The sequence below is a fragment of the Pangasianodon hypophthalmus genome, chromosome 26 (assembly GCF_027358585.1).
Source record: "Pangasianodon hypophthalmus isolate fPanHyp1 chromosome 26, fPanHyp1.pri, whole genome shotgun sequence".
In the NCBI taxonomy this organism is placed as follows: Eukaryota; Metazoa; Chordata; class Actinopteri; order Siluriformes; family Pangasiidae; genus Pangasianodon; species Pangasianodon hypophthalmus.
Window position 1 is genome coordinate 13,476,740 of NC_069735.1, and position 27,714 is coordinate 13,504,453.

The 27,714-nt window shown below is 35.7% G+C and overlaps 1 protein-coding gene and 5 non-coding genes across 7 annotated transcripts; all 6 read right to left on the minus strand.

Moving 5' to 3' along the window:
* Nucleotides 1-111: 111 nt before the first annotated feature.
* Nucleotides 112-27,668, minus strand: cd99 (CD99 molecule). 2 transcript variants are annotated; one of them, XM_026931799.3, is made up of 13 exons: nucleotides 27,427-27,662; nucleotides 21,511-21,537; nucleotides 21,309-21,341; nucleotides 20,914-20,943; nucleotides 19,912-19,941; nucleotides 19,735-19,758; nucleotides 19,126-19,161; nucleotides 18,952-19,032; nucleotides 17,355-17,375; nucleotides 15,945-15,968; nucleotides 3,760-3,876; nucleotides 2,748-2,801; nucleotides 112-1,715 (listed from the first exon to the last, which is right to left on the minus strand). In XM_026931799.3, the coding sequence occupies exons 1-13, from the start codon at nucleotides 27,482-27,484 to the stop codon at nucleotides 1,687-1,689; spliced, it is 564 nt and encodes a 187-aa protein (XP_026787600.1). In that variant the 5' UTR covers nucleotides 27,485-27,662; the 3' UTR covers nucleotides 112-1,686. The 2 variants fall into 2 exon arrangements, with proteins under 2 accessions (XP_026787600.1, XP_026787601.1); XM_026931800.3 differs by lacking the exons at nucleotides 112-1,715; nucleotides 2,748-2,801; nucleotides 3,760-3,876 and adding an exon at nucleotides 9,813-13,069 and having other exon boundaries at nucleotides 27,427-27,668.
* Nucleotides 2,913-3,004, minus strand: trnar-ucu (transfer RNA arginine (anticodon UCU)). The gene is given in 2 exon segments: nucleotides 2,913-2,948; nucleotides 2,968-3,004. It is a non-coding gene; the product is annotated as a tRNA-Arg (tRNA).
* trnar-ucu (transfer RNA arginine (anticodon UCU)) lies at nucleotides 4,342-4,433 on the minus strand. The gene is given in 2 exon segments: nucleotides 4,342-4,377; nucleotides 4,397-4,433. It is a non-coding gene; the product is annotated as a tRNA-Arg (tRNA).
* On the minus strand, nucleotides 4,824-4,915 carry trnar-ucu (transfer RNA arginine (anticodon UCU)). The gene is given in 2 exon segments: nucleotides 4,824-4,859; nucleotides 4,879-4,915. It is a non-coding gene; the product is annotated as a tRNA-Arg (tRNA).
* On the minus strand, nucleotides 5,866-5,957 carry trnar-ucu (transfer RNA arginine (anticodon UCU)). The gene is given in 2 exon segments: nucleotides 5,866-5,901; nucleotides 5,921-5,957. It is a non-coding gene; the product is annotated as a tRNA-Arg (tRNA).
* trnar-ucu (transfer RNA arginine (anticodon UCU)) lies at nucleotides 6,861-6,952 on the minus strand. The gene is given in 2 exon segments: nucleotides 6,861-6,896; nucleotides 6,916-6,952. It is a non-coding gene; the product is annotated as a tRNA-Arg (tRNA).
* Nucleotides 27,669-27,714: the final 46 nt, after the last annotated feature.

A 27,714-nucleotide genomic window follows, 5' to 3' on the forward strand; every position in this document is an offset into this window, starting at 1 on the left:
GAAATGATAATGTATTAGAACAAGCACATTAATATAAACCCACTAGAATATAAAATATCACTTTATATTTCACTTTTCACTTCAAATTAAGGTTCAACATCTTAAAAAAGGTCAATGACATTATTCTGTTTATTCCTTATTGACATCAACTGGGCACATAAATAACAGATTACTGTTCAGATGTTAGTCCTCATGGTAACAATTTGCACAATTAAAGCAATCATTAATTGGTGACAAAAGCTAAAAGGTTATTATAATATTTACACTTCAAGAAAAAGTTTAAAATACAAACTGTATTCAGCTTTCTCTTTATATTGTTAGTGCTATTTTTCAAATTAATCAAAGTAAAGAACAGTGTCATGGAGCAAAAGCTTAAAGGCACTTAAAGGCTCTTAAATGCACTTTTGTATTTAAAAAAAAAAAAAAAAAGAAATTTATATTTAAAAAAATTACTAAATAGCTTTCTTGAACCCTGTGTCATAAGGCTGTCATAAACACGCCATGACAATTTATGTTCGGTCATTTAACAGTGATAATAACATATAACTCTAATGATTGCTGTCATAATATTTAATGCCATGTTTATGCACTCTAGTTAGCATAAGTTACAACAAAGAACTTGTGACAACGGTCCTACCACTTGACATGACATGTAACATCACTACTGTTTTATTGTTGGATATAAACCACTAGGGGGAAAATTGTTACAGCAGTCATAAGAGTTTGGATCATATATTTCCAGTTGTTAGGAAGGCACAAAAAATATGCTAACTAAAGCGCAATTAGCCAAAAACTAGTCATGGCGTATGTTATGTTTATCTCTGGATCATGTCAGTCTTATGATGCATGTTTCAAGTAAAGACAAATCAGACAAATCAAATCCAACAAATGTAATGACATCCACAGCAAATAGTGATACTTTACAGAATGAAACATGAAATTCCTCCATATCTTCAATTAAATAGGAAGAATGTCCGTAAAGGCAGCATTTAAGTTATCACACACTGTGTTAACAGGCATCATAAAACACATACACACACACACACACACACACACACAGACACACACACACACTTCTACTCCTACTGCTACTATTCAACACAACTAAATCACTAATGCTTTCCATTTCAGATTTTTTTATAGAATCTAATGTAATACCTAATACCTAATAATGTTTGTAAAGCTGAGTGTTAGTGTAGTCTACTAAAATGTCTCGATTATCAAAAAATAAGTAATGAAGTTACCAGTCATTGAAGCCCTTTCTACAGAACCATAACGAAAGTTAGAAATCATTTTTTTTTAAATCAGCATGCTTGATGACATTGTTTGATGTTAATTCACCTGTAATGTTAGCTTACTCCCCAAATTTGTGTCGCCTATACATTTAAAAAAGTGACAGTTAACTGATTTGTCTGCAATAAAATAATCAGCCCTAAACTAAAGTCTATTCAATCGTATTTACTTGCTAGCATGTGACAGTACAACGCTTCCCGTTTAAAAGTAAACGGAAAATTCTGTAATATACACATTCTTCGACAAAGAAACAAAGTTGGACCAATATACACTAATAACAAGCAAAAAAAATCAATGAATTAACACACTATAACACATAAAAGAAGACTAAAATGATTAAACACTTCCTCTTCAGGCCTCAGTTGGTATGTAGGTTTGTGCCGATCCATTGAGTTAGGACGATCGGAGGAGGTTGCTATAAGCTGCAGACAAAGCAAAGCCGTTAGAGCAGAATTAGCATGTGAAAAGCCATTGTGTCGTGTGTTTGTGATGTCTTTTTAAAAATGGTTTTTATCTCAATAACACCAAAACCAAAAAAGGCTACAATTTTAGTATACATAGTATACAGTCAAAATACCAACTGAATCATTTTAAAGGAGCCATCTGCAATTTCTTCAACTTTGTAACCTGTGCAATTGTATTGAAAACACCAAAAAAAAAAACAAGTCATCTGTACCCGAACCCACTCCACCCCCTCTGGTGAAACTACTTACTGCTCGTGAATCCCCGACTTTTTTTGGGGACAAAAGTCACACCCAAACAGAAGACAAAGCTCATTTCAGGGTCAGAAAAATGTAAAAAGAGGCCTGAAATGAACAAACTTAGCCATATCCACTGCATGGTGGTGCTGTAAATGGGTTTTTCTAAGGTATCTTTTAAATTAAATGATTATTGTATTGTGATTATATTGAAATATATTTAAAAATGACATACTGCACATTTAATGAATAATAAATAAAAACATGTTAAGCAAATGCGTGTATATAATTATACTTGTTTAGACACTCTCTTTGAGTGTCTATCTATCTATCTATCTATCTATCTATCTATCTATCTGTCTGTTTGTTTTATCAGCAATTGCCCAGGTTTAGAGTTTAGACATGGTTTAAGCATAATGTTAGATTACATTATGCAGTGTAAAATAATTAACAAATATGTACATTAACTGTTTTTAATTGTTCAATTATTAAACCTTTATTACATTTTAATAAAGAAACATTAATTTGACATGCTTATTTTGCATTTCATTATTTCTGAAGAGTACATGAATTTCACAGTTAAAACTAATACTTTAAAAAATTAATTACTTTTTGAATATCTGGTTGAAAGTCACTGAATGACGACATCCATTTGAATGGATTAAAATTATGATTTTTTTTTAAAAAAAGATACACATTTAAGAATTAAATGTTTCCTAAAAAATGGTAAAATTAAAACTTTGTAGGACAGCTTACCTTGTGGATCAGACTGCGTGGTAGATTGGGTTCTACCGCTCTCAGGGTCGGTTCCTACACACACACACACACATAAATAAACCAGGATTTTCACACGAGCCCTCACCTTCATTAACCCAGAGTCTTTTTAATTACTCACTCTATGCAATACTTAATTAAAAACCGCGACTCTGGTGGGACTCGAACCCACAACCTTTGAATCACTCCACCAAGTGTTACTTAGAAGTCCAATGCGCTATCCATTGCGCCACAGAGCCACTTGTTGAAGCTTTGGCTTTTAGGCCTTTTGTAACCTGACACTCGCTGCCAGATGGCTGCTGCAATTACACGTTTTCGCCACTACGGCAGTGTGGCGCCTCAACACCACCACACACACTTCACACTAAACTGCAGTGCTGACTCTAGAGTTTAACACTACAGGGAGTGCAAAAGTTTGTGCTCCTCAAGTGTTTTGAATAAAAAGAGGCCCATAATAATCTTGTTCTTTTGCATCCTGTTGCATCCTGCACCAGGATAAATTCAAAATATACAATAAAAATACACAGAAATATTATCTGAAAAGAACCAAAACTGAGAGCTTTGGTCTTCAGACATTTAAAAAATTATAACCGACAGAAGAATTATAACTGGCAAAGAATATTTATATTACATTCAAAAATGAGATGCAAACTTTTTAATAATTTACTTCTGATTTGTTTCACTAGCAATATCTGAACATACACTATGTGACCATTTTTGTTACTTGTGATAATAAGTATAAGACTGTTATAAGAAATATCTCTGAAAGCTTATATAAATGTAATGTCATGCTGCTATGGGTTAATAATAATAATAATAATAATAATAATAATAATAACAACAACAACTTTTGAACTCTCAAGGTCGTCCATAAGGAAGTACAGTCACGAAGGTCCTGGAGAATGGCATTCCAAAGTTTTTTCTTCTTCATTTGCAGTGAACTCTATTCCATTAACCTGGCTGGAATGTTAGCACTGTATGGTCAATCACTCACCTCCTTGCGCCTTAAAACAGAGTTTCTTCTTCTGGTAAGCAAAATAGCTGGAGGCTGCACCAAATATGGCCACTGCCACAGCGCTGATGATGGCCGCCATCTGCCCACCTTCAGCCGCTGTGTGTCAAACAAGGACATGGTTAAAGAAACTCATGAAATAGACCTTAGCAGAAGACTGAGGAGTTCTTCAGCTGAACACTGAACCTCTATCACTGCACTGAGGTTCTATCTAAAATCAATATGAATCACTTTCACAGCGTGCTCAATGAAAGTTCAATTTGGCTCAAATGTACAGCTGTCCTTCTGAAAAACACAGATATTTAACTCTTCAGGTAATTATCATGTTAATCAACACACTGCACAGCACTCCAGTCCCTCTGGTTTAAAGAATCAGCATAACAAAATAACAAAATATACTAATTATAAATGTAAAGCGAAAGTTCACTAACAATATATTACAACAACAATGAGGTACACTTGTGTTGTTTTTAACAAAAGGGTCTTCCCACAGTGTGTCATGGGACGTCCAGGCTCTGTCTTGTTAACGTAAATCTTTTTCACTATAGACGCAATGCAAAACCACGACTCTAGTGGGACTCGAACCCACAACCTTTGAATCACTCCACCAAGTGCTACTTAGAAGTCCAATGCGCTATCCATTGCGCCACAGAGCCACTTGTTGCGCTACAGAGCCACTTGTTGCACCCTTTTTTTTTTACACACTTCTTTTTACAAGAGCCAGGTCTGGCAATCCCTTTATATGGCCAAAATAATCTGACCAGATTTAAATACAAGTCTAATATGGATTTTGCTTGTACAGCTGACGAATGGCTCAGAAACTTCCCGTTTCTCTAGAACTTTCGCTTAACTTTTTATACATCCATCTATCGAGAGATAATACAACAGCAAACTTTTAAAAGTACTTATTCTGGAAAAAAAAAAAATTCTGGGGAAAAACAGACAACATTTAAAGTAAAAGCGGTCTTCTCCCAGTGTGTCATGGGACTTCCAGGCTCTGTCTTGTTAACGTAAATCTTTTTCACTATAGACGCAATGCAAAACCACGACTCTGGTGGGACTCGAACCCACAACCTTTGAATCACTCCACCAAGTGCTACTTAGAAGTCCAATGCGCTATCCATTGCGCCACAGAGCCACTTGTTGCGTCACAAAGCCACTTGTTGCACCCTTAGCAGAAGTGATTGAGACAAACACTTTCAAATTATATACTATTTTATATATTATTTTATATGGCCAAAATAATTAAATCAGACTTCAAGATCTGCAAATCTATCAAATCCATTAAATCAGATCTACTGAGGAGTTCTCCAGCTGAACACTGAACCTCTATCACTGCACTGAGGTTCTATCTAAAATCAATATGAATCACTTTCACAGCGTTCTCAATGAAAGTTCAATTTGGCTCAAATGTACAACTGTCCTGCTGAAAAACACAGATATTTAACTCTTCAGGTAATTACCATGTTAATCAACACACTGCACAGCACTCCAGTCCCTCTGGTTTAAAGAATCAGCATAACAAAATAACAAAATATACCAATTATAAATGTAAATTCAGAGTTTGAAAGGTAATCCAAGTATATTTGTTCATAAATAACAGACAAGGGAATTAAAAATGAAAATTATTTATAATACTGAATATATTACACTAACAATGAGGTTACTGGATTGTTGAAGATTATGATAATACACTTGTGTCGTTTTTAACAAATGATAAATTTTTTAAGTTTTTTTTTTACACACTTCTTTTTACAAGAGCCAGGTCTGGCAATCCCTTTATATGGCCAAAATAATCTGATCAGATTTAAATACAAGTCTAATATGGATTTTGCTTGTACAGCTGACGAATGGCTCAGAAACTTCCCGTTTCTCTAGAACTTTCGCTTAACTTTTTGTACATCTATCTATCCAGAGAGATAATACAACAGCAAACTTTTAAAAGTACTTATTCTGGAAAAAAAAAATTCCGGGGAAAAAACAGACAACATTTAAAGTAAAAGCGGTCTTCTCCCAGTGTGTCATGGGACATCCAGGCTCTGTCTTGTTAACGTAAATCTTTTTCACTATAGACGCAATGCAAAACCACGACTCTGGTGGGACTCGAACCCACAACCTTTGAATCACTCCACCAAGTGCTACTTAGAAGTCCAATGCGCTATCCATTGCGCCACAGAGCCACTTGCTACACCACAGAACCACTTGTTGCGTCACAAAGCCACTTGTTGCACCCTTAGCAAAAGTGATTGAGACAAACACTTTCAAACTATATACTATTTTATATATTATTTTATATGGCCAAAATAATGAAATCAGACTTCAAGATCTGCAAATCTATCAAATCCATTAAATCAGATCTACAAGTCTAATACTGACTGTTTTTGCAGCTGATTAAGGACTCAGAAATGTCCGGTTTCTCTGGAACTTTCACTTAACTTTTACTTCACCTTACTATCAACAGAGAATACAACTAACAATTTTAAAAAGCACGAACTGTATAAAAATGGAGGGGATGACAAAATTTAAAATAAAAGAGATCTTCTCACAGTCATGTGAGGTCCCAGAGTCATTTTTAATTACAAACTCAATGCAAAAAAATAATAATAATTAATATTTATAACAAAAAACGAATCTGAACTTTTGTTGCGTAAATAATTCAAAGTTGTAACATTACTTAAGTAATCTGATAACAAAAAAAACTCAATCTACATGAGTCAGACGATAATCAGATTTAATAGTATTGTTCCTATCTAAGTATAATAAAAGCTCTTAGTTTAATTAAAATTTTCTACAGTTAGGTGGTAGTGTCGCTTCATTTTAAACTAGTACCTTAAACTATTTTACTAACAAGGCAGTGTTTTTACATGTACAACCAATCTGATAACTACAGCAATCTGACATAGTTGTGTAAATAATTAATTGGTTTTTGTATAATAATTATTCAGTGCTTTTACATTACTTAAGCAATCTTATAATGAGAAAACTCAATCTACATGAGTCAATAATCAGATGGTTTTTTTTTTTTTTTTTTTACTAGTGTTGTTACTATCAAAGTGTTAAAATGGTAACTCAATGCAAAACTTCGACTCTGGTGGGACTCGAACCCACAACCTTTGAATCACTCCACCAAGTGCTACTTAGAAGTCCAATGCGCTATCCATTGCGCCACAGAGCCACTGGCTGACCTTTAGGCAGAGGTGATTGAGACAACAGCTTTACTATACTTGCACCTAGACATTAAAGGCACAACATTTAAAAGGAGCTTGCTATGTTAACATAACATTGTGTCAAATAAACAATAATCCATTGGTTCTGTTAGATAAAATGTTTAAAAAAATGTCTAATTTCTTTCAACAGTTCCTTTATTTGACTGAAATTATATTATCAAACCTTAAGAAAGGTGTAACATACATTAATACAACTCCAAGTATTACAACAAAGTGCTTATTCTATGGGGGGAAAAAAAGAATAAAGTAATGCAACTCAGTGTAGGATTCATGAATTTGAGTTAAGTCACTTAATATCTATTATATCTAGAATATATCTAAAATATGAAATGTTGTGTCACTTCATGAGTGCAAAACTAAACAGAAATTTAAAATGAAATAATTTAATCCACTTCTGGATATTAACAAAAGAAAAAACAAAATGTAGTGTGTATTTCTACCACTAGGTGGTGATGTCTTGCCCAGTTTTCCCAAAATAATTAATAAGGCCCTGTATAGTAACTTATACTGTGATGCAGTTCCTGCTATAATATATTACATTACATTACATTACAGCTGTGGGGATAGAAAAAGTCACAGTGACAAACGTAAAGGCACCGTGACTACAGTATTAACTGCCTTGACATGAAACCTCATTATTTTGGGGAAGGCCAAGTATTATTCAAATGTAAGTGAGTCATTCAGTACTAGTGAAGCTAAAAAAAACACAGAGACATGAAGAGGCGGAGTCCGCTGCTCCACAATGAGTCAGAGATGTATTGCTCAGTAATTTTTCTGCACCAGACCCAGATGTTTTAGCCACTACATTTAGACACTACGTTGTCAGGATGTTGTGATTCAGTATAGACCATGTAACAAGTCAGCGTGTTTACATGTCCAACTAATCTGATAACTAATTATCAGAAAAATAAATAATAATTATTGCAAAAAACCTATCTGATTTTTGTTGCATAAATAAGTCAAAGTCTTTACATTATTTACGTAATCTGATAACGAAAAACCTCAATCTACATGAGATGATAATCAGATTAAATAGTGCTGTTCTTATCTAAGTATAAATAAAGTTAATAGTTTAATTAAATTTTCCTACAGAAGGTGGTAGTGTCACTTCATTTTTAAACTAGTAGCTCAACTGTAGTTACACTATTTTATTTACAAGTCAGTGTGTTTACATGTACAACTAATCTGATAACTAAATCAATCTGATTTAGTTGTGTAAATAATTCAATGGTTTTATATAATAATAATAATAATAATAATAATAATGTTTTTACATTAAGTAATCTTATAATGATAGTAATCTTAAATCAGATTTTTTTTAACCAATGTTGTTATAGTGTTCAAAGTATTAAAACGTATTACAAAGCTATTAGTTTAATTACATTTTCCTTTTTAGTAGCTTGAATGTATTAGCAGCAGCATCGTTTCATTTTATTATCATATACAACATTAACCTCTATAAAACTGTCACCCCGTCTACAAACCATAAAACTCTTGTCATTTGTTTGTGCTGATTTTTTGTCATTTATTTGAAAAATATTTCTGGTCTTCCTTTGGTATTTTAGATATTGGTATTTTTAATGGTTATATTTCAGTATAAGTCTACTGCCAAGAATGATGTCACGGTGCATTAAACTGCAATCAATTCGCACCCAAAAGCATAAATCTAACCTAATTAGGATCATTAGTTTGTGGTGATTTGTGCTGTACAAAAATAGTATGCATCTGTGATTTTTTTGACAAATTACACTTTCATTTCACTGGGATGCCGCACTCAACCACTGATATATTCACTGCTGTAATATATATCTCAAAAACCATTCCAAAGATTTTTACAGCATAAATCAAGAAAAAAATCTGTGGTTGCTCTTAATATCTTTTTATATGGAAAGACAACTTCACAGAGCTATAATATAGTCCATATTTTATGGTAGTTGTTAGCTGGCTGGAAGCACAGTTGACTTGAGGTTCGCTGTTAACATGATGAATTATTCTTAAGTCACTTTGCTTGTGAATATTCATTCGCATTTAGTTTTGCATGGGTGCAAGTTGTACATAATGATGTCATTCTTTGAGCTTTTTATTTCTAAGACTGCATGCATGCAAAAACACTAGTAGTAGAAGAAGAAGAAAAAGAAGAATATAAAATGAAACATATAAATTAATCAGTGTGATGATTAACTCAATTATTGTGCTAAAATCAGGGTTTCTATATCAAATAACTTGAAATCTGATAATGGGTTTAATCCAGTTTTAAGAAATTGCTCAGGTAAAATAAAGCAGATAAAACTTTGTAGCAAGACTAGAATTGTGCGTATGGATGTATACGATACCTTTGGTAGTTATGGTCATTCTGATTCCATAAATATTCTTTATGGAATATTACATACACAGTTTTAAGGACGTGGCCTCCTGGATGAAAGTAAGAAGTGTTGGAGAACTCCTTAGTATTGTATTGTATTGTATTGTATACTGAGCCAGCTATTTTTTTTTTCTTTCTAGCCAGTAACAATATTACCTCTGAATATAGGAAGGAAAGTGCCAAATCAAGTCAAAATGCAGTAAGGGAACTGTATATTTGCACTGATTTTAGAGCAGTTTCCATATTTTAAAGTTATTTCAAAGCCAGCAAGCAATCAGCCAGCTTTCAGGTCATTTCCAAATACATACCCTGAGGCAGGAGAGGCCACAAACACATTAACACACACGCCATTCTGGAAATGTCAGTGTGGATGCCATGTTACGGATGAGTTCGGCTCAAAGATTTAATAATAGCAGCGGCTTCACTAGTGAAGGAATTCAAAATGGTTTCGCCTTTCATATAAAGTTTATTTAAAGAAACACAGAGCCAGGGGCAGTTAGACACAGGAGGGGGAAAAAAGGACACCATGAATGAACAGTAATAAACAGTAATAAACAATGCAATGTTGTAACAGGATTGCCCATTCAGTACATAAAACACAGAAGCTAGTTAAAGTCTAAGGTAAAAAAAAAAAAAAAGAAACCTCCTTTGATTCAAATCAAACTCCCATCTCATCAGAGAAAGTAAGGAAGACATGCAGAGCAGACTTCATCCCACGTTTCTTCACATCTCAGAGAACAACGTGTGTCTGATCTCCGCTTTTCTCCAACTAATGAACACATGCTATGTGTGGAATGTGTTGTGACTCACACTCTCTCAGGTCTACTGAAATGTCAGTAACAGTGAAGGTCAGCTTGTTATGAAAACATGTTTCAAGGAATAAAGATATTACACCTGAGAGGAGCCTCTTAATTAATTAATATGTCTCACTAGGAGAGACACTTTCAGTACAAACACAAACCAGATGTCAACAGTTTTGACTAAAGAGGGAAAGAGGAACACTAACAAGATGATAAGGAGACAAAACAATGCCAATATCAAAAAGACTGGAAGGCAAAACAAGACGATTTTAGCTTTCGTTCATACTCTGTTTTTATAACTAAAGATCAATTAAAGTTGGTTATAACCAAAACAAAAGTGCTTTTAAAAAAGGTAAGCAAATACAGGAGAACCTGTCTTGCTATCATTCTACCACATGTTCTGTTGAGTTACTGGAAAAGTTAGCATCTCTTTGCAGTAACCTGGCTGATTATGAAAATTGTAGGCCTAGCTGGAATTAAATACCCATGTATTCATTCAGTATGCTGGGATCCTTTTCTCTATTTGATTTTGGAAGCTTTGTCTTTAGCTTCTTACTCCCTATTGTCACTGCGTCAATCTACACTTCCCAAAACTCAGCACAGCCTACAAACATGGCCGCTAAAAACAACAACACTCAGACTCTTTCACGTTCACACTCACCAGATCACTGATTACACACACCTGGACTCAATCACAGTCGCAACCCCACTCACAGTATTTAAGGACTTCCAGTTCTCACACTCTTTGTGAAGTATACACTCTGTGTCACTGTGCCAGTCGATACCAAGCATAGGTTTGCTGTCTGCTTACCTGGTTCGATCTAGTTCCTGTTATTCACGTTTTGCTCTTGTCTGAACTCGTTTATGTTCTTTGCACATCGCCTGACCCTTGCTTGTTTTGTGACTTCATTTTTGGATTATGTCTTTGTCTTTTTTCCATGATTAATTAAACCACTGAGTACCTGCACTTGTATTCTCAACTGTTTCCTGACAACTATACAAGTGTACCACATAGACAATGAAATAAGGTTTCCCTACTCTAACTTGTGCACAATAGTTTCAAATTGTGAGTCAATTTGGGAATTGTCAAATGCAGCTAACTTCTGGGAAGGGTCATGTGACCAAAACCATGTCCTAATTTATTTGAATTATAACTATTGATCATATATAATGTTACATGAGTCTGTCAATATGTATCCCTGAATCACAGTCAGTCTAACACAAAAAATATATGTTGCCTAAAATAACAGAAAATGATTGCTTAAAACAGCTGTTGATGAGGGGAACAGAAAACAAAGACATTGTGAACTTGTGCAAATGAAATCGGACACTGAAAGTGTACACCTACAATGATTGTTTTTAATTTGTTCCTCATTTTATTGTCCCTGAAATTAAACAGGGTGATGTTGATATGGATTAGTCTTATTTTCTAATTATTTGTTTAGAGTCATTGACTTTCTGTTTGTATAATAATAAAACAGAAAATCAATGAGTCAATGAGTGCAAAAATAACTCGTGCACAGCCAATTTCAGTTCTTTTGTGTTATTAATACATCTTTGCTGCCTGCCAGATATATTTTGAACTGCTATAATGAACATGCTTGTGGTTGATTATCCATCTATCTGTATCTTATCCTACATTGCTGGGGAGCCTAGAGCCTATCCCAGGGAACTCGGGGCAAAGGCGGGGGTCACCCTGGATCGCCCACACACACTCCGGATAATTTGGAGATACCAATCAGCCTACAAAGCATGTCTTTGGACTGGGGGAGGAAATACCCAAAGCACAGGAAGAACATGCAAACTCCATGCACACAGGGCAGAGGCTGGATTCGAACCCCCAACACCTGAGGTGTGTAAACATGAAAAGTAAATATTACTTTTAAGGGTTTTGAGAATGAGTGTTTAGTTACTCATCTGGAAACACCAACATTATTCAAAGCCTGTAAAATGCTGTTCGGGTCAGCACTAGAATATCTTATTAGTTACAATTTTCTAGTTCATAATATACTAGAAATTCAGTCTAAATGTAAACAATTTCTAGAGGTTTTGTTAACTGTATCAGTTAGAAGGTTTAAATATTTTTATTTAATATTTGAAAATCTCTTGCAGAATTATTCAAAAATTATCAGACCACACTGCTACATTAACTAATGTTTTTAACTCTAAATGGGTGAAACAAAAACAAAGTACACGTGAGCTTTAAATTGTTGGTGTTTGGGGAGAACGGGCAGATAAGCCGCTGAAAATTCAGCTGAGAAGAATGTACCATTAACAGCCCCGGGGATAACTTCATACCACAAAACCTCAGAGGACAAGCTGGTTTGGTCTGAAACTAGAGTCAAACACAATACAAAACCACCACTACTGGATAGTGAGCAGAGATTCGGTGCAATCATGGAAGAAGAGTATTTCTGACAATGGAAAAACAGGGGGAAGAAAAATACAAAGAAGGACAATTAATTAAAAAGAATGAAAGGAAGGAGGTGATGGTTGGAAAGTGGCCCATACTTCAGATAAAAGAACAACTTCAGATCTAACAGCTTATCATAGGTCAGGGTTCAAGTAAAGAAATGAGAACAAATCCATTATCCCAATGTAAAGACTGAGCAACTCCAGACAAAGCTTAATATTAACAGACATACCAACAACAGTCACACCACCAAACCACCTTCAGTAACCTGTTCAAACATGCCTCTTGCTTTTAATGAGACCAGACAAACAGACTCGCTGCACTTTGGATCATCAAGACTGCTTCTCTGCTTCAGCTAAGTCCAGGAGCTCCAGCAGCTTTTCTAGAAGGGACACTACAACTTGTTTAGAGTTGGCAATCCAGGCAAGGAGGCCTTCTGGCAAGTTATCTCCTAGCAACGTCAGGAGCTTCAGCCACTGCTGGTATAGTTCTGCAACGACAGGATATCGAAGCAGAGATTTTAGGGCACTGTCTCTCACATAATGGACAGCCAAAGAAAACCAAGCAAATCATGCTTTCTATTACATTTTAGAACAACCGAAAATGCTCCATTAGTGACACAACCAAGAACTGCATCATGTGTGATCAAAATGAAGAATGAAACCATATTAAATCCAAGCACAAATACAGTATAAGGCCAGTATGGAAGTGTGTTTGCAAAATCTTGTAGAAATGGCTTTAAAATGCCATTTGAGGTCACCAAGCATCGGATCACGAGACCACCGGAGTAATTGTTTCCGTGTGCTGGACGGTCTGATGCTTATGTAAGAGTTATGGGGCATTTTATTCATCAGAACTGCAGTGTTCCTGACTTGCTCGCACACAGAAATTCCCATATGTGGTTTATGCTATGAGGAGCAGACAAAGACCAAATTAAAGTGTGTAAGCTTTCATAAACTACCAATACTACATGACACACTACTGTCATACGGCTATGACTGCAAGAACGTGCATGCGTTTTATAGTATATCCTTTCTGTTATTACTTTCAGGGACGTCTTTCCCTCATAGTCGGACTTCCACCTTCAGGATTTCCCTATCCTAACTGTGTGAGTCTGAATCCAACCAGGAATACTTATAGCCCACTATTCATCTCCAAATATCCATATCTTTCCAGATTGTCCTTGAAAAAGAACGTAGAGAGTTATGTTATCAGTGCCAGAGGTTAGTACTGACAATGAACAGGGTTTGAAAGGTTAAAGAGAGGGGAAGGAAAAGATAATAAAAGGAATGAAAGGAAGGGAAGGAGGGTTTGAAAGTAGCCCATATTTTAGACAAAAGAACATCTAAAGGACACCAAATATCCAAATCCTTCCAGACTGTACATGAAAAAAAGTTTCAAGTCACACCTCAGAAGAACAATAGACAGTTACGTTACCATTACCAAGTGGCACTGGCGTACCGGGAACAATGTAATCATCCACAATGGCAAAAACATATGCCTAGGCTGAAGCGACTGCGTGCTAATGCATACCATTACCAAGGCGCACTGCTGTACCGGGAACAATGCAATCATCCACAATGGCAAAAACGCATGCCTCGGCTAATGCAACTACGTGCTAATGCAAGGTGGAGCTTTCTTGGACCAGCCTTTTTCTCTTGAGCAGATATTTTATTGAGAGCTGATGAAATGTTAAAAATCCCTGACCCCACATTTAAGAATGCTTATGGATCTAGCAAGTATTTACTTGCTATATTCCTATATTTACTTGCTATATACTTGCTAACAGTATATATCTATTACTGTTTAAATTAAGAAAATACTTTTTTTTCCCAATATCCTTTCAACTTTTTAGCCATAGATGTCAAAATGTATTTCCTGAATGGATGTAATTCTACTACTAGGAGGAACTCTGGTCATACTGTGACCAGAGCAAAACATTTCCTATGGTGATATTTCCTCTGAAAAAAACAATGACTACTGTGAGCGTCATGGACCACACAGTGTCATGACTCACTCAAAAGCTGTGAACACACTCTTAAAAAGAAAGACTCTAACTAGCACCCTTCTTCAGTTTGTTCTTCTGTGGAAAACCATAAGGGTTCCATGTAGAGCCCTACAACAGAGGGTTGACCATTGAGAAAACATGAACCAAGAGGAAGCCAGAACCCTTAACTAACTGCACCACTCTTCTACATGGATGCAAAAGAGAAAAGATTCAATCAAAATCAGATTCACTCTGAAAGGCTTCTTTTGACACATTGGTCTAGTAGAACTCGCTCTATGTAGAACCCTACAACATAATGTTTCCCCTTCAGAAAGGGGAGAAAGAAAAAAAAAGTTCCATCTAGCACTTTCTTTGTTTTGTTTCTCTAGGTGAACCCTTAAAGGTTCCACGTATAACCCTACAACAGAGGGATTTAACTTCCAGGAAAGCTTCCATATAGAACCCATAGGAATCCAGAACCCAAAGACCCTCAAGGACACTTTTTTTTAGACGGTATTATCCTCATATATATGTCATTGTCCTGTATAACCCTACAACAGCAAGTATCCATTCATAAAAACACCTCAGCATTTACATCTAGCACTGTAATGTGCTCTTCATTTTGTCCCTTTAGGGGAACACTTTAAGGTTATATATAATACTACAACACAAAGTTTCCCTTTCAGAGAATGTTCTAAGTCTAACCCATAGGAATCCTGACCATCCAGACAACTTATGGAGTGGTCTCATCTAGAACTTATGGAGAAGTCTCATGTAGAACTGTGAAGCATTCTTCAGTTTGTCTCTCTGAGGGAACCCATAAAGGTTTTATGTTGAACCCTGTAACACAGCGTTTCCCTTTCCTTCCTGAAAACGTTTTCCTTTCAGAAGAAGTTCCAAGTAGAACCCCCAAGAAGTCAGAACACCTGCATCATTCAAAGAACCCTCAAATAACCCTAGAAGGAAGGGTTCCATGACTGCTAAGGTGGCTTAAATAAAGATTTCATGTTAGACTCTTCAAGGTTTTACAGAGAACCCTAGAGGCTTATTAATAGAGCCTGTTTAGCAAGCTAAGAACCCTTAACTATCAAAATGACTTTTAGAGAACCCTTTTCTCCGTACACATGAGGTGTGTGTTACTGTAAGTTACTGAGAAAAAGGGTACCTTACAAAACTCATTCCTGTTGCTTGATGGTTACTCTGTTTCTGCACCTTTCACACACTCACAAATGTATAAACTCTCAACATTCATGTGAGCCTGGATTTAACACGAACTCAAGACACCTTTATTGCTTCCTTTAGTCCGAGGACTATCACTATTAACAACAGGTAGATATGACTGTAAGTCCTTAATATAAATGAAAGATTGTGTATTTACCTTTAGTGTTGTCATCTTGAGTATCTAAAGAGACAAATGGAACAAACAAATGGACAATATCAAAATTTTTTACATGCAGTCTGGTAACTTATATAAATAACTGTATATTACAGATGTAAGCAAATAAGAATAAATTATTCTGAATGAGCAGATAATGTGTTCTAAACAGATACGAATAGGAAGTGCACTATTCTTTTTTTTGGGGGGGGGGATCACATGGGATACAACAAAAAGTTGTGCGAACGGGAGGTTTTTAGTGGTCAGATATGAAGCGCCCGTGACAAACAAAGATCACATTAAGACATTATGGTTAAAATGCGGTGCTGTCTGTGTTAGCCTGGAAGTGGTTAGTGGCTCTGAGTGATTCATTTACAGCATCCTTAGTAACTGCCTGGTCAGGGTCACGGTGGTTTAAATAATCTAAATCCAAATACGGATACAGATAGTGATATTTGACACACTAAATTTACACAGATAGTGGCTACTCTACTGTAAACAAATATATATTTGATTGTTTGCGATAACCTGATATAGTACCTACTAATTAAAGGAAAACTGTATCAGGTTCATCAAAACTGCCCTTAAGTGAAGATCTTACACTTTCTTCATACAAAGCACAAAAATCCAGAATGCTCTGTCATGCCTCTCTGACCAAGCGTGCCTTCACATTATAACCAGCACTCCTCCCTGGTTTCTATACGTCCTCTAACTACACCTATCAAGGCTTTGAGATGTTTTTGAGGGTGCTGAAAATCAGCCATTACTTAGATCATTTCATTCATCCCAGATCATGTCATTTAAACCTTTAAAAATGACTATGTAGAGTAATAAATTGAAATATATTTTTAAAAGAAATCTCACTAATGTGGTCCAGGAACTTCTCTATATCTTTATTCTCATTAGAAGTGCCAGGATTCATGAATATACATGAGTACACATTTTGAAAAAGCACCCATGTCTTCAGATATGACTAACGTTAGCTAACTTCACAAGTCAGCTAACAACTGCCAGTAACAAGCTAGTATTTGTTTCAGATAAAAAAAAGTGAGATTTCTGCATGAGTCTCAACCTGCTTAGTCATATTCTTAACCATTGATTTCATAGCAGACAAACTAGTTAGCTAGCTACTGAGCTTAAAATGAAGGTTCTGTGCCTAAAAGTTTATGTGATGGTTTCAGACTCACTTTTAAATGAAAAAAAACTAAAAGGTTTAGGATTGTAATAACAAATTCAACCCAAACACCAGTAGGATTCAGCCAATAGGAGTTTACAAACATCTTTTAATTTCAGGGACACTAAGAAAAGCTCTGCAAATTCTTGTCAAATTTCCCATGTGATGTGTTTTTATTCAACTTCCAGGCTAACACAGACAACACCGCACTTTAACTATAAAAAAGGTGAAGAACTTACCTGGGATGTCACCGGCACTACCTAGAGCCAGAAACACAGAAACACACACACAAAAAGAAGTAAATTAGAAATACTAATACTAATACTAACAGTACTGGTATCTTGAATACAGTGAAAAGCAAATTTACAAATTGAAAACACAATAAAAGAACTGCTTTAGGATGCTTTCACACACTGTAACCATAACAACGCTCTAAGCAGTCCGAGCCAGTATTAGCTAACTAACTAGTCTAGCTTGATATCTAGATTAGATGAAATTTGATTAAGGTAGATAGGTTTAACACTCGAAGAGAGGCCAAAGTTTGTCCCAAAACTAGTACATTATTAATTTTTGTTAGCTTTCATTTCAATGTTTTTGAATTTTCAACTCAAATTGGCTCACTAACAAGAATAACTTTTCACCAGCACTCTGTCCTCCATGTTTGTTTTTCTCACTTTCCCTCCATTTTGTGACCTGATTGGTCAGGAGGTAAAAATCACTTGAGCGCTTTTCTGAAAAGTTAACCTTTTTTCAATTGTAGAAGTTCGACTTTGACCAAAAACACACCTTTTCCTGATAGTATTACATACACCAAGTGTGAAAGCACCATAAAGATCTTATTGCCTCCGTTAATATTTAAAATATTCCTAAATGAACCTACTGCAGTGTGATATTCACATAACACTGTATTGAGATTATTTGTGCTACATACTATAAAACAAATCTGAGCCCTTGACTTGATCTAGGTAAAGAACATTATTCCAAAACATTAATATGAATTTTTAACATAACATGACTTGAGTTGAATTTTGTGACTCACAGCACACAATTACAGATTTGCAGTAGTGCAATAACGATTAACAAACAATACATGCAACCAAAACATGAGCTTAAAGAGATAACGATGCTCCTGTGCCGTCACGCCATCATCAAAACAGAGAGGAGCGCTTAGACACTCTGTACAGACAAGATCAGATAGGAAATAATCCACAACACTACATGGACTTCACTCTCGCCTAAACATGCTTGCATTTTAGCGACACTGCTAGCTGCAGTGTTAATGTACTATTAGCATGTGTGCAGAAAGTCCAAAAATTCTGTTATACTGCTGCAGTCAATTCTACACTCTGTAAAGCTGCCTAAGCGTGTGTATACTGTACAGTATGTACAGCTGTATGTAATACATTGTCTGCATGTCATAAACTGTTCTGATACACAGAGCGATAGAGGGAGCATGGCTTTTATAAGCAGCACTACTTCGCAGCATTCAAATGGACTGAATTTGCCTTAGTGGAAATCTGACAGATTCCTTCCTATGTTTGTAAAAGGTTACTCAAGTTCAAGCACAGATCAAGATATGGCACTTTTCACATTGGTAATCACACATAACAATCATTTTTTTATTGTGGTGAACCGCTCCTGTTAGGGCATATTTATCTCTGCTTCATAAAAGAAGGCTCAGTTTTTTTATTTCCCTAATACTATATTTATATTTTTTTTTATCTTTTTTTATCACTCACTGCTCATTTTCCAGTTATTAAAATGAAATAATTTTCAGTTCAGATTTGATCACTGGAAAATATACAGTAAAAAAGAACCAGAGAGATGAGTGTATACCTCTAGACCGACCCCCGGGATTGACATCAGGATTGTATCCATCATTACCAGCCTCTTCAAGATCTGTATCACTGAAGCCCCCTACAACAAAAAAGAAAGGGTGTTTACAGAAGTCACAACACAGAAACATACAAACACACACACACGCACATACACACAGCATATGGGCCATACCTCCACCCTTTGGTGGGACTACAGGTTGCACAGGATCTGCAAAAACATACAATGAGAAAGTATTAACAGTTTGGAGGAAAAGCTCACAACAACTAGTAGAGAGACTTTATTGCATTGTTGCTTAAAGGTTTAGGTCTGTAACGTTTAGAGCTCTCTGCAAGAAATATATCGCTAAGACTTCACACGATTGACAAGCCCCCTCTGTGGATACGGTGTACGCATCATAAGTTGCCTTTTGAAGAAAAGAGGAAGAGCTGAGCAGCTGTAATAAGGCTGGGAGTGGAGCCAGAAAAATGTAAAGAGAAACCTGAAGCGATGAAACTAGCCAGATTCATGAAAGATTCTAAAAATTTTAGAGCTCTAGAAACACTTTTAAAGACAACAAACTGCACCTTTAAGTTGCAATAAAAACATTAGAAATCATCACCAGCATGATTTCATATTGTCCTCGCTATCACTGAATTTGCATACAAGGAGTGTGTTGATTGGTTAAACACAGTCACATCAAAGAACTCGATCGATGATATTATGATAGATGATGATTATGAATATATTTTGGAAAAACTATGAATTTATTTTAGTGTGTGTGTGTGTGTGTGTGTGTTTTACCTTCAGCATCAGGTTTTTTTGGGTCTACAACAAAAAAAGAAAATTTCAACACACGTCATCATCAGGATTATCAATGAAGCAGATTTCTGAGATAGCTTTACAGCTAAAGGAAAGACCTCTGCTTCAGTACAATTTGCTTTCAGCTGATTAGAGACTTTGCAGCGATCAAGATTATACCTGGAAGGAGAGCATCTGCAAGGTCAAGGCCTAGGAACAGAAAAACACAGAAATGTTTTCAATAGAAACACTCACATAACGTGTGGCGGCCTGTGAAAACCCATCACATGGTCAGATTTTGACATTGTACATATTTAAATTTTTGGAAACGTTGTCTACCTTCTCTGTTCTGATGATGATGTGACAGCACAGGAGCATTGCGGACATTTTGATGAATTGAATACACATTTGTACATTTAGCTATGACAGCTAGCTATCCAACAAAAATATAAAATATAGTGCACTTCACTAGCAAGGTTTTAGATGTACTAAGGTAAACTGACTGCATTTACCACTTTATTAGGTTAAATCTGAAAATAGTTAACATCCACAGCGAGGTTCAATACACCAGCATGCATACTGCGTGAAACAGGAATTATCCATGATCAAACCAAGAGAAATAGGCAAGGGTCAAAACCAAACAGAATGTGGAAACAAGGTTAAGAAGTATCACAGTAACACAATAACAGTGAACAAGATTTCACAAAGAACAATAAGACACGGAGGATATTAGAAGGCAAACTAATCACGACTCAAACATAAAACAGGTGTACACAATAGGTAACAGACCAATGACAGGACAGAGGGGCGGACAGAACCAAAACCAAAACAAAGGCACATGGCAAAATATACACAAAAGCACATGGAGAACTACAGAAGCGAAAGCTAAGGTCATGTCACTGGGTACCGCACACTGAGAGGAGGAATTCATAACAAAAAAATAATATTTGGAGACAAAAGCCAAGGCAAGGTTAGTAAGAGTGCTACATAAAAATCATTTCTATATTATATATTTTGGCAAAATATATTACTGTTTTCTTTTAGTGAAAACCAGATTTTTTTATATAATTGTAGTATGTTTAACAAGAATTTAGCCACAGAAACATATGATGGGTTTTCCCAGACATCTCACATTTACAATGTGTATTAAAAGACATTGTGCATCTGTGTGTGTGACCTCACCATCTCCTCCTGTCTTGGGCGGCTTTTGCTCTGTATGACATAGAACACAATAATCAAAATCATAGAATCACAGGACACCAGTCAGTGCTCTTAGACCATGTAAGCATTATTATGTAATACAGTATAATTATATATTACATAGATCATTTTTAGATAGCTGTCTGTTGCACATATAGTAAATGTTCTTATGTCAAGTAGTATATTCCAGTCTATCACCAAACTGTAATATGTCTTGAAATGTTAAAATATTGAATTCTATAAATCATTACAAACATTTGAGAATATTCAGCAAAATAAAACGTTTGGAGAGTATTTAGAAATTCTTAATATGAGGCATTTGTTGTAATATCAATAAAATACCAATAAAAAACAAATTAAATATATAGGAACTTTACCTGGTTTAGATGTAGGTGGTTTATCATCATCATCTTAAAAAGAAAGCATTATAATTAATAATAATTATAAAAGATGCTCTTTAATGATTGAAACAAGCAATTACAAAAATATAAAGTCTTCAGAATATTTAAGAAATGAACTAATTACCAGGAGTATGCATTTTACAATGTGTTTCAAATTTCAACACGAGTTTTAACTTACCGTCTAAGGCATCTGAAAGACTCAAATCTGCAAAAGGAGAAAAACATTGTTATTAATATTAAAATTTATGCATTATATTCAGCTGATTAAAGAATCCAGTTCAAACATCAAAAAGTCTTGAGAATTTTCAAAATGGAGATCTTCAAAAAAGTTTTAGGCTCCAAATATCAAATAAATACTGAAAAATCAAACATGGTTTCAACAAGATACATCCAATTATTCTAGTCATCATCTATAGTTACCTTGACAACAATATGCAAAGTGCTCTGCTAATCACACTAACAAGTAACTATAATTTCTCATACAAACACAGACCCCCTATTTGTTATAGCATTGTATTGATTAATTACGTTTGGTCACATTAACCCCACAGTAAACTCTATTTAATGGTCATTCTCACATTGGTTTAATGTAAGAAATCGTGCTTGCCCTTATGTAATCCTGGTTTTGTTTCCAAAAATGTTTGGGTCTAGTAGTAACTCGGTGTAAAATTCTGCGCTAGTCATCAATCTGCATGTTGTTAGGCCACCAGAGTATGACTGAGCCACCGAGCCCTGTACAGCGCTTGACTCTGGTCAGGGTATGCAAAGAACAACATCAAAACCACACCCTATGCACCGGATTGCACTACTTAAATTAACAACTTAACCTTATACAGTGTTCTTGCCCTTTATTCATGAATCAAATTCAGACCTTTTAGAGACTTCTGCAGATTGCTTTTTTTTTTCCTTTCCAGACTTTCTATGCTCCATTGAAACATTATGTTCCAGTTTTAAAGGTCATTAACTGTATCAAGAAAAAAATAAAGGTGATACACTTTACAGAGGCTGTGTTAGTGCAGAAAATGAGATTTGTTACAGATTTAGAACCTTGACTCTATATAAAGGACACCATAATATTCCAAATACTTCCATGCTTTTTCCGGGACTTGAAATAGATGCCTTTAAATTCGATTCTTTTCCTGAACTTTCCTGTACAAGAACCTTGCAAAACAGTGAAACATTGGGAATACTGATAGTGAAGGAGACTTAAGAAAGAATTTGAATGACTTTACCTCAACCTGTGTACTCATACACACCCTGCACTACAAATGCCACTCGTGTTGTCTCAGGCAAACTTCTCGTCCAAGCAAATAATTTCCATAATGGATAATATATTCAAAAATGTCCAAAACATTTTAGATCTGCGTTTAATAAACAAGGTCTAAACATGTCTGATATTACGACACTGCTTAGGAGGGCAACTGTCTGAATGAATCATTTACGGAACCTGAAACCAAAACAGGCAGTGTGTATTCTGTATAAACAGGTTGCCACGGTGATGTTTGGCGGTTATTATTGTTTGTCTGTATCCTATGGTGATTAATGTTGACTCACTACTGAAACTAAAGAATGTTTTTTAAGAACAACGACATGTTCTGAGGTCATTTATGACACAAAGATCTAAGATCTAGTCTTGTGTCATATAAAATCGAATGGTTTCTGCAGTTAAAGTAAAAAGCTAGAGTTAAAGAATGAGTTAAAAAGGAGAATTTGATTCATGCCATCTTTTAAAATTAAACAGCGCACATTGTGGTTTGGTGCTTGTGGGCATCAAGCTGCAGTCACGGCATCACAGGAAGTACAAGACTTCAAGTCACGCAAAAGCAAAATATACAACACTATGTGTCACTTACTTGTCTCACTTGTCTCTACTCCGATGGCTTATATGGTTAAATGCTGATTAATATTAGGACTATAAATTGGTGTTAGGACAGCGGTCTCAAGCTCAAATTCTGCCAAATTCAGTATTTCTGTGAGCCTTTAAACATATTTTTTTAAACACATTACTATTATTGTCTATTTAATCTATTGTAACATATTCTAAAAGTAGAACAGGATGTTTCTAGGAGAAAAAGAAGGGCTAACAGAAAATATTCAACTGTATGCACTAGTAGGTCATAACATTTATCAAATACATTCAAATTTTCTTTTAATATATACTATATATATATATATATATATATATATTACATAAACTAGTCGATTAGATGGACTAGTCGCCGCTGTGGGTATGTGGACTAGTTGGGGCAGTAGGAAAAAACAGTGAAGCAGATGGTTTAAAAAAAAAAAAAAAAAAAAAAAAAAAAAAAAAAAAAAAAAAAAAAAATGTACAATGTGTAAATGCAATATTTCAGACTTCCAGAGTTAATTACACATTCTGTAACACTGTGTCGGAAGAGTTTTTTTTTTCTTTTCCTTTTTAATGGAATGTGATTCACTCTAATATCAATCTGTATGAAGTGTACTGCACTCATCTGTTTTTGCTTTAACTAGGGAAAAGATGACTAGCCCAGTAGTCCACTACTTTTTTCAATAACCGCTTATATAGGCTATGTCTGTTTTCCAAATATTGAAAATAAATAATGGTATGAAAAGAGTTTTAAGAAGAATTCGCACAGGATTATCTCAGCTAAGAACATGTCCTTAGTCTCCCATTTGTCTTGTCTTTGCGCCGCCTGATTTTTTGTTTTTTCAGCATATTTGTAGGGCTCTACTGACTAATACATTTCAGGATTTGGAGTCAATCACTAATTTACACTAAAGGCCAACACCTGATGCATTTCTGAGTCTTTGTTGTTAGATGGGGGTCTGTCATTTATAAGATTTTAATCAGCGTTTTAGCCGCATGAGATGTGAGCTCACTCGCACCGTACAGTGATGTGTGCAAATTGTGGGTGGTCTTTACACTACACGTCTCCTGTGAATTTTGCATATTACTGATGTAGCGTAAACATGCTGTGTAGGTAATGTCCTGCGGGCCGTTTCATTATAATTTTTTTCAGGTTTGTTTGGGCCGAATGAAACTAAGCGGCTGGCCCTGAGATTAACACGGGTGTTCAGTAGGTCTTCAGTATCTATGTAACTGTATAGTGTGAAAGTATGTATATTTTGTATAGAAAAGATTGCAGTTTTCTAATACACTGTGCATACTATAATACTGTCCTATACTAATATGTTGCATATAACACTGGATAGTGATGCATTGGTCACTGATATGAATTTTATTTACAATCATAAAGACTGGCTTGCTAAAATATTTCATTTCCTTGGCAGAAGTTCAGTGAGCTGGGTTTAGTGAGCCTGTGCACACTGTAGCCTCAGAGTCCTGTTCTCGGCTGACAGGAATGGAACCCGGTGTGATCTTCTGCTGTTGTGGCTCATCTGCTGGTCTCAACAGGTTCAACATGTTGCGAGTTCTGAGATGCTTTTCTGCTCACCACGGTTGTAAAGAGTGGTTATTTGAATTACCGTAACCTTCCTGTCAGCGTGAACCAGTCTGGCCATTCTCCTCTGAGCTCTCTCATCAACAAAGTGTTTCGACCTGCAAAACTGCTGCTCACTCGATGTTCTTTGTTTTTCGCACCATTCTGTGTAAACTCTAGAACCTGTTGTGTGTGAAAATCCCATGGGATCAGCAGTTTCTGAAATACTCAATCTGTGCATCAACAACCATGCCGTGGTCAAAGTCACTGAGATGTGCGTAGATGTAGTGGGGTTGTGGTGTATAATGTAATCTGTATTTATTTTTTTTTACACAGAAATACATACAGACACCATACAGAATACTTATATAAACATTTTATATATCTGTTTTCTTCTGAGGGTTTTTAAAGTGGTATCAGTAAAAATCTAAAACAATGTTTAATATGTTTGAACTTTAACATGTTTTTTTGGAGCGTGCACTTCATTTCTCAGAATGACCAATTTCACCCCAAAATGAAGCCAAATAAAGATACAGACCCATTTACTTGGACAGTATGTGCCTGTGCTTTTATCTAATGGATGTTCAGCGCTGAGAACCCGACGATACCATTTCTGAGTCTGCGGCTCTAAATTTCCCTAAAACCATTGCATGACTGTGCATCTACTCATCTTCTTTCCATGTCTTAATCATTTTATTTTTAATGTGCTTTATCGAAGGATTATCATTTATAAGAGTATCACATGGCTAAACAGCCCCTGGGGTGAAAGTAACAGAAGACAATGCAAACTGTTGATGTGCTGAAGAAACTTTCTCCAAAAATAACCATAAATTGGACTTTGTTTGATGTACAGAACATTAGCATTAAAAACATCAGTCGTTTAGTAGAGGTGGGCAACTGGGCAAAATATTATATCACAATACGTGTGGTCATCTTCACACTACACAATATATATCCACTCACCAACCACATTGACAGGAACCGCTGCACACCTGCAATTTTCCAATCAGCTAATCATGTGGTTCGAGTATTTCAGAAACTGCTGATCTCCTAGGATTTTCACGCACAACAGTCTCTAGAGTTTACACAGAAGTTAAAAACAAAAAAAACACCCAGTGAGTGGTAGTTCTGTTGGCGGTAATTTTTGATGACAGAGCTTAGAGAAGAATGGCTCTAGCTGACAGGAAGTCTACAGTAACTCAAATAATCACTCTTTACATCCACGATGAGCAGAAAAGCATCTCAGAACGCACAATACGTCAAACCTTGAGGTAGATGGGCTACAAAGGCAGAAGACCACCTCAGGTTTCAGTCCTTTAAGCCAAGAACAGGAATGTGATGCTACAGTGAGCACAAGTTCCCCAAAACTGGACATTTGAGAAGCTGAAAATTACTAGGTGATGTTTTTGCAAATGGAAGTATCCAGTTTCCAAGATTACTGCATTTCACAAAGAAAGGAGAAAAAAATAAAATACTTGGTACAAAAATCAGTCAGTTACGTTTTACAAATGAGTAACAAATGAGTTATAAAAGCACTGACTCTGAAAAATGTGTTATGATGTTATTATATCACAATATCAGTATGACTTCATCAGATTTCTTAGTCCTAGTCTTTAGCCTTATGGTACACTATATTGTACTGTACCGCAAGAACCTGTATTTAGTCAATTGTAGAATTGATACGCATGAAAAAATCTTTGTTCTCTTGCAGAATTTTCAAATTGGATAGCATTACAATAACAATAGCTGTTTTTTCCCCCTCATGCTGTACTCAAACCAGATTGTAACTCAAGTGACTCAGGGAAGAAGCATGCCTGAGATTTTCCAAATATGTCATGCTCATCAAAGAGCTTCTACTCAGCACTCATACCTACACGCATTTAATAATAAACTTAACCGGTCTTAGACTTTTTTTGTTAAGGCGTGGCACGTTTAGGTTATTTAACTTCGATGTAACATACAGTACTTGTAAACATATCAGGAAACAAGCTAACAGGGTGTGTTCTAATAAACCTCATTTCATTTGAGAAGCTTTTTTTGCCACCACATACACTATTAGAAAACAAATGTGACCCATTTTTTGTTTCCTAATGCAGGCTACAGTGTAAAAATAGCCTCAAAGAGTACAACAGTGGTCCCTGATGGTTCATTTATGTGGCTTAAATGAGGTTTAAAAGGCAACTTTAAAATCCTAAACAAACAAAACTGAAAGATCAAGGGTTTTTGTTTGTTTGTTTGTTGCTTTTTTTTTTACACATTTTGACCATTTTTGGTGCTTATGTTAATGGAATAACATCTGTGAAACTTTGCATTTAATGTCTTGTTGACGTAAATATATGTAGTAAGGGTGCACAAACTTTTGCACTATGCTGCAGGCAAACAGGAACCACCCCTGTGAAAGGTACATGTTTTTCTGAGAGTGATACTACATACTACATAGTAAGTGAGTAAGTAAGTATAAATAGACCTAGTGTTATATTGCCATGCTGTTTAGTGCAGTAGTGTGCAGGTCTGAACCTGGTCAAGACAACAACTAACTTTCCAATAGATACTTTTTAAAGTCGCAAAAGTCCAAGTGAATTGCGTCTGCCTTCTAAGGGAAAAAGCATGAGCAAAGCTTCAGCCTCGAATGCACACTAAAACTAGGCCGGAAGTGTGAAAAGAACACCTACCCTGCGCTTTGGTGATCACAAGCACTCCAAAAAGTAAAATCCACAGATAAGAAGTCATTTTTGAGCTGAAGATGAGCACAGGACACTGGCTGTGGATCCTCCGAGCTATGGGACTTTTATCCACATGAAGAAAGAGTTAATACTTCTGAAATGGGTGTGTCAAGTCACAAAGGACACACCCTGCCAGAAACAACGAGTAATCCAAGCCCCCTTCAGCACTCCACCTCACAGAGCAAAGCAGGAGTGTAGAGCTCTGAAGTGACGCAGGGAAAATGTGGAAGGCCACAA